General features: G+C 49.1%; 4 protein-coding genes across 4 annotated transcripts; 2 read left to right on the forward strand and 2 right to left on the reverse strand.

Annotated features, from left to right (window-relative positions):
• Window positions 1-590: 590 nt before the first annotated feature.
• Window positions 591-1,577, forward strand: BDP55DRAFT_531011 (glycosyl hydrolase family 61-domain-containing protein; the record flags this gene model as incomplete). The annotated part of the gene is made up of 1 exon (XM_060567844.1): window positions 591-1,577. A coding segment is annotated over one exon (987 nt), but the record flags the coding sequence as incomplete, so codon positions are not given.
• Window positions 1,578-1,742: 165 nt separating this feature from the next.
• BDP55DRAFT_691654 (uncharacterized protein) lies at window positions 1,743-2,387 on the reverse strand (the record flags this gene model as incomplete). The annotated part of the gene is made up of 2 exons (XM_060576999.1): window positions 1,743-2,277; window positions 2,329-2,387. 2 exons carry the CDS (start codon window positions 2,385-2,387, stop codon window positions 1,743-1,745), a joined length of 594 nt encoding a protein of 197 aa, XP_060433238.1.
• Window positions 2,388-6,690: 4,303 nt separating this feature from the next.
• On the forward strand, window positions 6,691-8,347 carry BDP55DRAFT_691655 (uncharacterized protein; the record flags this gene model as incomplete). The annotated part of the gene is made up of 2 exons (XM_060577000.1): window positions 6,691-7,383; window positions 7,433-8,347. The coding sequence occupies 2 exons, from the start codon at window positions 6,691-6,693 to the stop codon at window positions 8,345-8,347; spliced, it is 1,608 nt and encodes a 535-aa protein (XP_060433239.1).
• A 1,433-nt stretch (window positions 8,348-9,780) lies between these two features.
• Window positions 9,781-10,419, reverse strand: BDP55DRAFT_725700 (uncharacterized protein; the record flags this gene model as incomplete). The annotated part of the gene is made up of 1 exon (XM_060579041.1): window positions 9,781-10,419. The coding sequence occupies one exon, from the start codon at window positions 10,417-10,419 to the stop codon at window positions 9,781-9,783; it is 639 nt and encodes a 212-aa protein (XP_060433240.1).
• Between the last annotated feature and the right edge of the window lie 1,757 nt (window positions 10,420-12,176).

Genomic DNA, 12,176 nt, shown 5'->3' on the forward strand with positions numbered 1-12,176 from the left:
CGTTTCAGGGCCACACATATCCTCCCTCCGGCACATCGACCATACAAGCGCCTTGTGAGCTCCTAACCATGTTATCTTGTGTTGGGTGTCACTATACCAAGCGTCCGATTCAGGCATTACGGATGAATGCACTCCATCATGGCGCCCCCTTTTTATGTGCTCGTGACAGGCGCCTGCCGGGTTTTCAAGCAAGGAGGAATGTGGGAGACCATAGAGATGCGGAGAAGAATCAAGTTCTCCGGGGTTCTCGTCTAATATGTGACTCGGGAGTTGTGCCTAGCATGCTACGCCAACGTGTCAGTGTGACTACTCCACGATGGCACGATTTCTGATTCTGGGCTTCACCGTCAACTGGAGATCTTGGCTCGCGTGCCAATTAATTAATATCGAATGCCGTGATCCCGACGCTGTCGACATGCCATCTGTGACTACCAATGCAGAACTATATATGGCGCGCTCCTCGTCTGTTTGAAATGCATTCTGCCTGAACTAGATAGCGCTCATCATCCAGGCTCTCGGAAACGCAGGCAATCTACAGAGTCGTCGAAACCATGGGCAATATTCTTCCTTCTTCTCTTCTCCTCGCCTTGGCGGCCACTGTCGCGGCTCATGGCCACGTGGATTGGCTCGTGGCTAATGGCGTCGCTTACCGCGGCTGGGACTCTCCTACATTCACATACTCGCCCCCAACGAGTCCCGTAGTAGGCTGGAAGATCGATGCCCCCGATAACGGTTTCGTCGAGCCTGTCAACTTCGGTACAGGCGATATTATCTGCCACAAGAATGGAAGCCCGGCTGGCGGACACGCCACCGTCGCTGCTGGCACCAACATCCAGCTTGTCTGGAACACATGGCCAGAGTCACACAAGGGTCCGGTGATTGACTACCTTGCCAAGTGCACCGGCGACTGCGAATCGGTCGACAAGACAACCCTCAACTTCTTCAAAATTGACGCTGGTGGTCTGATTGATATGTCCCTCACGAACGGCAAGTGGGCTGACGATGTCCTCATGGCCAACAACTTCACCTGGACCGTTCAGATCCCGTCAACGCTCGCACCTGGAAACTACGTCCTCCGCCATGAAATCATCGCTCTTCACTCTGGCGGCAATGTCAACGGTGCCCAGGCATACCCGCAGTGCTTCAACCTCCAGGTCACAGGAGGAGGTTCCCTGGCCCCCGCCGGCGTAAAGGGCACGGCACTGTACAAGTCTGACGACCCGGGCATCCTCTTCAACCTCTACACGAGCCCTCTTGTCTACCCTGTTCCAGGCCCCACCCTCGTCTCTGGGCTTGCCTCGACCGTTGCTCAAAGTACTGCCCGCATCACCGCCACGTCGAGCGCGACCTTGCCCGGAGGAAGCGGCGGCAGCAGCCCGACTACGTTGAGGACGACTACTACTGCCGCGGCACCTGTCACTACTACCACAGCCGGAACGACGACCACCACAGCCGCGAGTGGTGGCACTGGAACTGTATCCAAGTACGGTCAGTGTGGAGGACAAGGATGGACTGGTGGGACTGTTTGTGCTTCTGGATCGACCTGCACAGTATTGAACCAGTACTACTCCCAATGCACCTAAGTTTGACTGAGTCCAAGAGGGTTTGAGTTCAGAATCACGTCATCTTGTACATACAATCTTGGTTTCTTAAACATGACATTGCATTCTATGTTGTGTCAGGTGCAGAGTGTCATGGAGCTAAATAAGTGAAGAAAAATGTATTGCAGGGCCGAGGTGTATTTATCCATGAGTCCAGATATTAAGACCAGTTTTGATACCGTTTTCGGGAGGTAAGCCAGCGTGTAGTGTCCTGGGGTCAAGCCTCCTCGCGTTCGTCCAGCTCTTCCAGAACAATGCGTTGCCGGGAACAGCCTTGACTGTGAGAGCATCGATGTCTTCGCACTCTACATATTGACGCCAGCTTGGATCCTCCATTGTCCAATTGATGTGAAGATTTGGGAATTGAGTCCCACATCCATTGCATGTCGCTTCGACAGTTGCGAAAATTGTTGTCAACCGATGTGTTGACGTATCATTGCTACTGTCTTCGAGGGGATCCACATGGGGACGGAAGAGCTGGCCGGCGCCATATCGCGTCAGTTGTAACGATTCATGGTGATCCCCGTCCGTGTAGCCTTGGATTTCGGAGGCGCGTTTGATTACTCGCTGGACGAGGATGTCTTCATCGGGGAGATAAGCGGTACTGCTTGTTCGATCCGTGTCGATTCCTTGTTCGCCGTCAATGTAGACCGTGGATCTCTCAAACAGCGGGTTTCTACGAAGAACATGTTAGCGCAAAAGACTTGAAGGAGAGGGAAGACCTTACCCGAGATGGATGAAGTGGATTCTTTCTGCCCACGAAAGAAACCCAACGACATATATCATCAGCGGATCATAGCTTAAAATGCGAATTGAGTAGGTCTTTTCCACAGGTTGGAGCAGCAGTACCCAGTACAGATACGGCAAGAGAATTATGAAAGTAGGAATTAGGACACCCAAGAAAATCAATCTGGTAAAAAAAATCTTGCTACTCATCTCGAGGCCAACGCAAAATTGGTATTAACCAGAGAGCTGCTGCTTGAGTGAATTCCGGCGTGTCTGTCGCATTACGGATTGAGAGCCGTTGGATGAAGCAAGGCGAAAACCACCGTATTAGGATCTCATCCGTACACAGTAAATAATCGCAGCCTTGAAATCGAAATCTGACGACAGGCGCAACAGTCAAGGCTAGAGTGACGTCCGAGTCCTGTAGGAACTTTGGTCTGATATCGATTGGACGAAGTCCTTCCCAGTTTGGAGTTGTTGTGGTACCATCTCCAACAAATCGTTCATCGACCCTGAACTATCGATGGGCAGATTGTGCGGTCGATTAATCTTTAGGGCTGACTCAACGCGTAAAAGATGATTAGACTCGCAAGAGAATCGCTTGAAGATGCTGTCTTGGTGTTAGTCGGCTGTTCTTTTCGGTGGCATTATGCCCGTGCCGTCAGGAACACTTGGCATATGAGCAGAAACTTGCCCCGCTATAATAATCACATCATTTAGTTCGATCTAGACTTGGCGGAGACGCCTTCTGAAAGTGCTTTGCCTCATTTGATCCGATGTATATGTAGATTTTCTCTTCTGCAGCCCCACAAATGTAGAACTACAATATCTCAGAAAGTCAGCTTCAGAACGGCCAAAGGCAACCCGTGGAGGGTACGCTGTTCATCATGTCATCAAGGCAGTACACATATAACGATAGAGCTAAACAGTGAAAGTTTAGCCGACTGAAGATGGGTAATCCTAGGGTATCTGGCCAGCTATGCACCCCTGCGCGATCCATCTCACTGAAGTTTGGACAACCCCATACCTAACTCCGCCAGATCATATTACATCCGCCGTAGAACCGCGTAATCTTCCTGAATCTTAGCTGTGAGCAGTCAAAAGACTCTACCCAATCAAAATTTTGAGATGTATAATCTCCCGGGCGGGATCAAACCATGATTAGATACAACTCAAAGTTGTCCAAATCATGCCGTGGGGGTCTTCCCGGGACTTAAACTTTATCACCGAATAAGACCAGCAAAGACCCCTCCGGAGGGCCGCAACTTTCTAATGCAGAGTTTCACACGGCTAAGAAAACCGAGAATCCTAATTCAATTTCGCGTTTTGTGTATTTGGGTTGTTGGGCAGCAAATACTGCAAACCGCAACTCAAACCTACACCTCTACTTATCCGAAATGTTTTCTATCGTATGCTAATCGTCGAACGACGAACTACCGATTATGACTGGGCACATGCCTTTATTTGAAAAAGATGTGATATATCCAGACGCGACTGATTGTGTACAGCTTTGCATACACTTGACTTACGCGGCCTGTAACATTTGACGAGCTGCCCTTGCTGTCGGGCCTGTGATCAGTCATCCTCGCCGGACGTCATTCCATTTCAGAGACATACAGGCATTATCAAGATCCTCCATCCAGGGCCAGTGTTGCCTATCTTAACGATGCGACCTAGGATGACCCCCTCCGAAAAAATCTGATGCCGTCGAGAATACGGGATCTTAGGAGCTTTTTGAAAACTCCGATCTGCAAAGTTCCGCTTCACGGCAGGATCCGAGTTACTCTGCCGACGACAACTTCTGATTGGACTAGGCAGAGAATTTGCTACGCGATGCATGTATCTCTGCATGGAGATTTTAAGCTTAACATTTCCAAATACAATTCGATATCTCGTTTGACTAAATACTTGTTGATTACTGAAGTTCCTCGGGTTCGATATCAAATTCCTGCCGAGCGACATCTGATTAGCCGTATCACAATGACGCTCAATGGACCTTGGTCTATATAGATCAGTCCTAGTGCCGCCCGCCCTGGTGCGAGGAGGACATGACCTGTCCACTAATAATTACATGTATCTATGAAGAACATAATCATAGTCTGAGAGTGTCAACTACAACAACTCTTTATGATGCGGGTTGAGATTGCTTTGCTTTTGCTGATGGGTGTGATGGTGCAGGCTGTGCCTCGTATCATGATCACTGAGAATGACGGGCTTCTTCGTGACTTCCAGGTAAGTACCGACGATGATGGAACTAGATTGTTTGGTCCCATGTACTTACTCACTGTTACCCAGATGAAGAACGCCATGGAATCCTTGTCGGAAAACTCGAATAAGCCGGAGTGGGTTGCACGTCCAAAGGGAAGAGTCCCTCCATCCGGCCCAAGCAAAAAGATCAACTGATGCCGAGAATACTCTACGTTTGAAAATGCCAATCGTTGGATGGGCACTATCTGTCTGATAAGTTCCATTGTACGGAATGATATATCCTCTAATCAAAGATCTAGAGAACTTTGTGTTGTTGACTAACCGCATGTCAACTAGTACGCGATGAATCAAAGATCTCAAGGCAACTCAAAGAAACCATTATCGATACTCTCCAAGTCCCTCCTTTAGAAATCGGCGCTAAAGACTTTGTCGGGCCAGCGAATCGAAACTAAGGAATTGAAGACAATCACTGTGACGTGCGATCCTGCGATGTTGGACGAAGCAACTCGGCAATAGTTCTTTTCTGCCAGCCTACATATAATAACTGTTGTGTATCCTGCGGTATAATCTGACTGTCGTTACAAAATAGTTGAGCGAGACCGGTATTGGCCAAATACTTGTTCGCGATTCATTCATATTTTCTACCCTCACTTGAGTGATGCTAAAAGAACCAAACACATTCGTTTTCAAATATTTTGTCTGAATTAGAGTATTATGTGACAAAAACCTTTCAGTCGAAGTTGAACACGCCCTTGCAGAATCAAAACTTCCAATTTGTGGTGTTAGTCTGGTAGCTGCGCAGCGTTTCCTTCTACGTCTAGGTGTCATTGAACTGCACACTTATTCGCTCAATTCGACATATGCACGCGGTCAAACATTCTCTCGACCTTTCCAAGCCCGGTATGTGGGGGGATTATTGGGCATGTTGCACAGGTTGCACAGGCTACGTCTGATCGCCCTCTCAATTAGTAGTATCGCCAGTCGTACTAAGCTCCTTTGACATCGAAGCTTTCTCTCCTAGTGTTTCCTCGACTCTTGATCGGACGGCATGCTCGGCCGGGTTGTGGAGGACATCCGGGCCAGACCAAGACAAGCTTTTGCCTTCCGCTACTTAGATAGGAAATTCCTTGTTCAAAGCGAGCCAAAAATGGCCAACGTCATCCTTATTGTGCAGACATCAAGTGCTTGTAGCTGCCCCGTGTGACTCAACGTTCGTCTCTTCGAGCAGCTGGACGAAGGGAGGAGATGGAGCAGATCGCCATGGAGCTCGGATCATGAAGCGTAGTGGTTTTCGGATCCGTCAGAGACCCATTGAAACGAAACAACTCCAGGGCGCTCGGCCGATATATTAACACCGAAAAAGGGAGCTGAGCAGGTTTACTCTCAGTGTCTTTGAAACGTCGTCTCTCTCCGTGCGAGACCGAGACCGTGGGAAGGTCAAAGAGCACATGCGTTACGATGCCGCATTTGGTTCCTGTCACACAATGACAGTGCGCACGGCTTCGTCATTACCTGCAGCGATTGTTGATGATCCGAAGACCCAAGCCGCAGCATCTTTTGGAATCTTCCTGTCCCTGGGTGCCCTCCACACCTGCACGCCCAGCCGAGTGAGCCATAAGCGAGGGCTTTAGTTCCCAACTTTGGGCATCAGATCCAAACGAATGTTCCGCGGAGGATATGTCAAGCTCTGAATAGCCCAGATGCAAAACACGATGGGATCTGTGATCTTGGCTTGCATCCTAACCGAGCGCACCGGCATCACATCATGCGCATGCCGTCCTCGGACACTCGTGCTCAAGCGGACGGGAGGGACGCGACCCGTTACCTAAGGGGCCAGCACCTAAGTCTGTAATAGCAATTCCAGCGGCAACCCTGACCAGAAGCAGCCTGGTCTCATCACATGACCTGAGGAACACTCCATTCTGATCTTGGTCCGTGTCGGAGGAGTGCCAAGGATACTGATCTCCCGGCTCTCTGGTTTAAAACCCTGGAGGCGACAAGCTCGAAAGCTTGCTCGAGTCAGACGCAGGGTCTGCCCTCTGATTCCCTTCCCCTTCTTCAGCTCATCTCCCGCCTTCCTCTAATCTTGGATCTTCCTCGGTTTCCTTGTTCATTCAATCATACGTACTGCCGGAATATACGACACTTCATCAACATGGTCTACACGGGGAAGCCTTCGGGCGGATGCAAGTTGTGTAGGATAAGAAAGGTCAAATGCGACGAGGCAAAGCCATTCTGCATGAGATGCACGAAGTCGAAGAGACATTGTCCAGGGTATGGTCCCGTCATTCGCGATTCGTCAAAGTCCGCCGACAAACTCAAGAAGATGAGAACGAATAGCACCGATAGTAACATGTCGTCCATCGACTCGTCGATAAAAGCAAAGAACGGATCACCCGGATACTGTTGTGATAGGACAACGTCATTAAGCCCACCAAGACGGAACTCGTCCCCTTTCAAGATCGGATATGAGGAGGGGGACCTCATCGAATGCTTCAAAAACGTACCAGGAGGATTGACCAATCCGCTCGACGAGCAAGCCTCATGTCTTTTTCTCTCCGAATTTGTCAACGTACCTTTGACACCGACAGCTCGTGGCTACTACGCCTTTCTGCCACGTTTTCTTGGGCGTGGCGAGATCTCAGTCTGCCTTTCAACTGCATTTAAGGCAACATCCATGGCCGCCTTGGCGATGCGACAGTCGAAAGGAGCAAGAGGACCTGCCCTACTTCGTGCACAAGAGCACCATGTGGCTGCTTTACGAGCGGTTGGTCAAGCGATTGCCGATCCCAAGGAGATCGACAGTGATCAGACTCTGGGGGCCGTTCTTATGTTGGCGTTCTACGAGGTAAGCTTACATCGTGAATTTAGCGCAGCTTTATACTGACATCTTTTAGACGTTAATGTCAAAAGATTCAATGAAGGAGTATATCAGCCATCTGAAGGGCGCCGCCAAGATTGTTCAAGTCCGCGGCCAGAAGTGCTTAGAGACGGACGAAGGTCGGGAAATGTTCGCGATGACACGCAACCAATGCATATCGGTCCAGAATATGTTCAAGGACTCAGAAATGTCCGGTTATTCATGGTTACTGTACAACGAGGCGGTTCAACGTTCAAACCGCGCCACAGTCGACATCAACCTTCTCTGCAGCCAACTTCAGCAGGGTGTCGACCGCATCATTGCCCTCGCGAGAGAGCCTACCGAAGAGGCTGTGGAAAAGATGCTCGAGCTCCTGGAGAAGTGTCGGAAACTCGAAGAAGAGTTCAAGAAGCTCCGCCAAAATCCGAGTCCACAGTGGAAGGTCGAAGTCGCTGAATGGGTCTTTGACCGAACCGATGAAGAGCTTGACACCGAACCCACGTTCGACGGTCAAGTGTTCAAGTTCTTTAACCTGCCCATGGCTGTATTGCACTTGGTTACATGGTCATCTCACCTCAACCTCATCACGACAATGATCCGCGCTAGCTCGTGGTTGGCATCGGCTGGTAGAGAAGGCTTAAACGACTACGATGAGTACGGAGACCTGGTACACTCTGCGAGCGCCCGTGTTGACGACATTGTTTCGGCGGTTCCGTACTTTTGCAGCTGGAACGGGTACGGCGTTATTGTTTCTCAGTTTCCCTGCGGCACGACGAAGCCAGACGACCCGCTCAAGGGCGAGGCCGGACTCATTGTCATGTGGCCCCTGGCCATGGCCTTGAAGAGCGACTACGCTACACCAAGACAGAGACGATATCTGAGAGCCCGCCTCCGTTACATTGCAGACGTTTCTGGTATTAGCCAGGCCAGGTTTTTCATGAACGAGATTTGAGATGGTGACGACTGAAACGACAACTTGGACGTAATTGTATGAATGCGGGTTGAAGTTTAGCAAGAACGGCGTCGGCTATTTTGAGCATAATGATTTGAGGCGCACAAGAGGTCATATCGCATGCGGGAGTTGGGATACCAGGGCAGGGCGGCTACAGTTATCAGACTGATTTCGAGGAGTGATACCATATTTAGTGACGACGCATGTAAGTCCGATTGAGACGAATAAAGTACAGAACTATTCGGAGCGTTTGACATGGATCATAACTCGTCAGAATAGCAAGTGATGAATGGCACCTACCCAGAGATGAGCTCTTGGTGTCTAGCGACTTAAAAGTCCAAGAAGTGAGGCAGTCATGAGATAGAGTGCCAGCCGCGAGCCACATCCTACTCTCAGCACATGTTTAGATCATGTACCTGCAATGCCGACTCCGCAAAATAATTAAAACCCGTTTTTGGAAACATTGAAGATCACAACAATTCTCCAAACGGCAATGTGCCGTGGCCAATGCTGGTTCTCCATCGAGGCTAGACCTCTTTTAGGGGTTTCATCCCGTCATCTCTGGTACCGCCTAGCGTTTCGAAGTGAGAGCCAAGTCCTGACGCTATTTAGACTTTGGAACCAACAACAAAGTCTTCCCACTCGGCAGTACGAAGCGCGCACAGAGTAGAAACACGAACCAATGTCAACATCACCTCATGGATTGGATGATCAGCCCCACGCCCAATCGAATCCCCTTATTCGGTTCCTTTGCACGAGGCACAGAAAGGAGCTACCCGTTTGAATGATATGCACATTGTTCTGCCTTGCACCAGTGGCAGTTTGGTTTTTGTCGTTGTTGGTAACCAAATTAGCAGGGCGATGCTCTTCTCAGGACTGTAACAATTGGGCCAGCTCTCATATGAGACTGAACACAATGAGGTGAGGTCAGAACTAGGATCCGGACTACCTCATATTCTGAGAGTGTTCTAAGTTCGTCACAAGCATTCTGGTTCAGTTCTACAACGGACTGTCGGTGGGATAGATCAGCCGCAGATACATGGGATGATGGGCGATCCTACGAGCGTCTGCTATTCCCGCTGTGCTGTTTCTTCGTGCCTTCACACGGATGCAGGGACTAGCATGTGTGCGACACAGCGGTATACGTCTTCAATGAAAATCAGCGAACGGGGACCGACTCGTCTTTCTATGCAACCATGAACCGAATGGCCGTGCAGTCAAGGCTTGCAAACTGGAAGTTCCACTTCAACTTTGATACTACGCCACAAATGCTACATACAGTCACACTATGATGACAGCATTGTTACAGTGGATCAGTGAAGTTCGCTTTAGAGATTGATTAGACTCATACCTTCGATACCCACTAATTAATGCCCCAAACATAACGCTCGATCTCTATGGAGCGACCGAAGAACCAGACAAACCAACGCACTCTAATACGACCCATAACCATACTTCGGCCGCCAGCATATATTCTTCCGGAATGCCTTCCACTCCAGCATCGACGTTGTTCCTACTGCCTGTGCTGGCTCGGGCTCCCCATTCTCTTTATACCAAATACCCTTCCAACACCGAGTCTCGTGAAGCGTGACATGAGAATCGAACACATCCCGAGACACATCGCACGTAACAATCTCTCGCTTCGCAGTGAGAACTCTGCTCAACGGGAACAACATTTTCAGAACATCGGGCAAAATATCCGGATCGCCACGCTTCATGCACTGCTCAATGGGAATATCCTCGCCAAACAGCACAAAAAGCCGGAAGGAGGTGAGCTTGCCGTCCGAGTGCTTCTTCATGACGCCGATGCTGGCCATCTTCTTGTAGAGCTCCATAGATAACGTGCCGTGGTGCGGATCGAACCAGTTGGTGATTATGTCGTTGAACTCATTCCGGCCTATGGGGACGTCGTAGGTGCATTCGATCATGACTAGGCGGCGGCAGTGCGAGGGCTCGATCTGGCGCGACGCACAAAAGTGGCGTTGATATTTTCCGTTGGTGATTCTGTCCATCTTGATCTTTATGCCGCCAACGACCTTGCCAATGAGAGATTTCTGCCTATCGCCGGGCATCTTGTTGATTTTGAGGTAATAGAGTGAGGGGTGTTGTTGATTTAGGGAACTGGATTTTCCGAAAGCAAAAGCTGGATTGATGCTGACTCGTTTTGAGGTGATGTATTGGTTTTCCGGTTTGTCTGGAGGCTGATTTTGTTTGAAACAGGGGATGGAGAGCGTCTTATGTCTTCATATGCAGCTGCAACATTCTGAGGCTGCTGATGCTAACCATTTCAATGAATAGAAAACGTATGTAGTTGCACAATGATCTTGATCCAACTTCAAAGGAGAGAATCAGCTAGTTCTTCACAAGAACTATGTAATAATAGTGCCAGAACAGGGTTGGGCTTTGTCACCCTGTGATGGCACCTACAAAGACCTCTTTGAGCTCTTCATGAAGCGAGAAACAAGGACGTTAGGTTCTTACTATCTGCGTGTTCCTCATTGAGGTAAGTAAAGAAAGCTGTCTCATTTACAGGAGAACCTGGAGAATGAGATTCCCTTCAGCAAAGCCATATCGTTAAGGAGGGCGCAATCTCGAAAGTACAGTGTAGAGAGTATCCTATCAACTACGAGACGAAGCCAGTACATACATTTAAGTACGTAGCTTTTGAAGAAATTGTGGTAAACTGATTCTTTTGATTATTTTAAGACACGTAAGTGCGTAAAAAAGCCCCTCCTTTGCAAATTTCTCTATACGTGATAGTATATACTATTTTAATCCTATCATAGGACCGTTTAACCCGTATAGAGCTCTTGCTAGAAAAGGCATCCCGTCCAGCCGTGCCACTAGCCATATCCTGCAGTTATATGGCGCAACGCCCGGGCGGGAAGACGGCAGGTCGTCTACTCAGCCACAACGGTGAGATTATAGTACATGATAAACAGATCCGATCTTGTATCCGTTACTCCTGCAAAATCGAAAAACCAAATATCAATATCGAAACAGAGATACACTGAAGACGTTTGTACTGACGTTGTCGATGGGATAGAGAATTGGACTGAACATAACTTTTCTGAAGCAGACAATTCACGTGTCTCTGGAAGTGAATCCCTTAGGTGAAAATTTTTGGCTTATGGAGCGAGATCGAATCTGGTACTTGTCCAGTCAAGTTCGAGGAAATCATTGCCAACACGAAACTGAATATTTCCTGACAAGAAATGTGAATCCAAAAATGGTCAAAGTTTGATGAATCCGCCACACTTCGTGGCGGGATGTGGCGAACAGAGAGGATAGCTTCCGATAGGATCGCCTCTTCAAAATAGTCCCAATATTTCATGCGTGAACAGGAGAAGATTTGTCTCTTACTTCGCCTAAAGCTTGAACAATTATCGCATTCAATGTAGCACGAACCCGAACCACTTAAAGAGCCGTGCGGACTTGGCAGGCGAGCTTCCGGAACCGAGCAAGCTCCCGGGAATATTTCTGCCTTACCCTACAGTCTTACTTACCTCGGGGAGTATCTCACCTCGAGTGAAATTGTGCTACTAGAATTACTCGTACATAAGTCGTAGAATGGAAAGACTGGGATCGAAAGCGCAAGGCTTGCAATAGTCTACATGGTTGCCAAGTCAGTAAGGCTGACGTGGTTCTGCAGGCCGCCGGCTCGTTCTGTAGGGCTACTGTCTTGGATCTACGCGCCAACACGGCGGTTCGCATGTGACGACTAGTAAGGTTAGGTTCATTGCCCGTTTGTGGGGTAATTCGAGCTGTAAGGCGGACAACTGTTCCCGCGCGCCAGGTCGGCCGCATAAGTTGCCAACTCATCCACACA

Source organism: Colletotrichum godetiae (assembly GCF_030913485.1).
Source record: "Colletotrichum godetiae strain CBS 193.32 chromosome Unknown BDP55scaffold_8, whole genome shotgun sequence".
Lineage (NCBI taxonomy): Eukaryota > Fungi > Ascomycota > Sordariomycetes > Glomerellales > Glomerellaceae > Colletotrichum > Colletotrichum godetiae.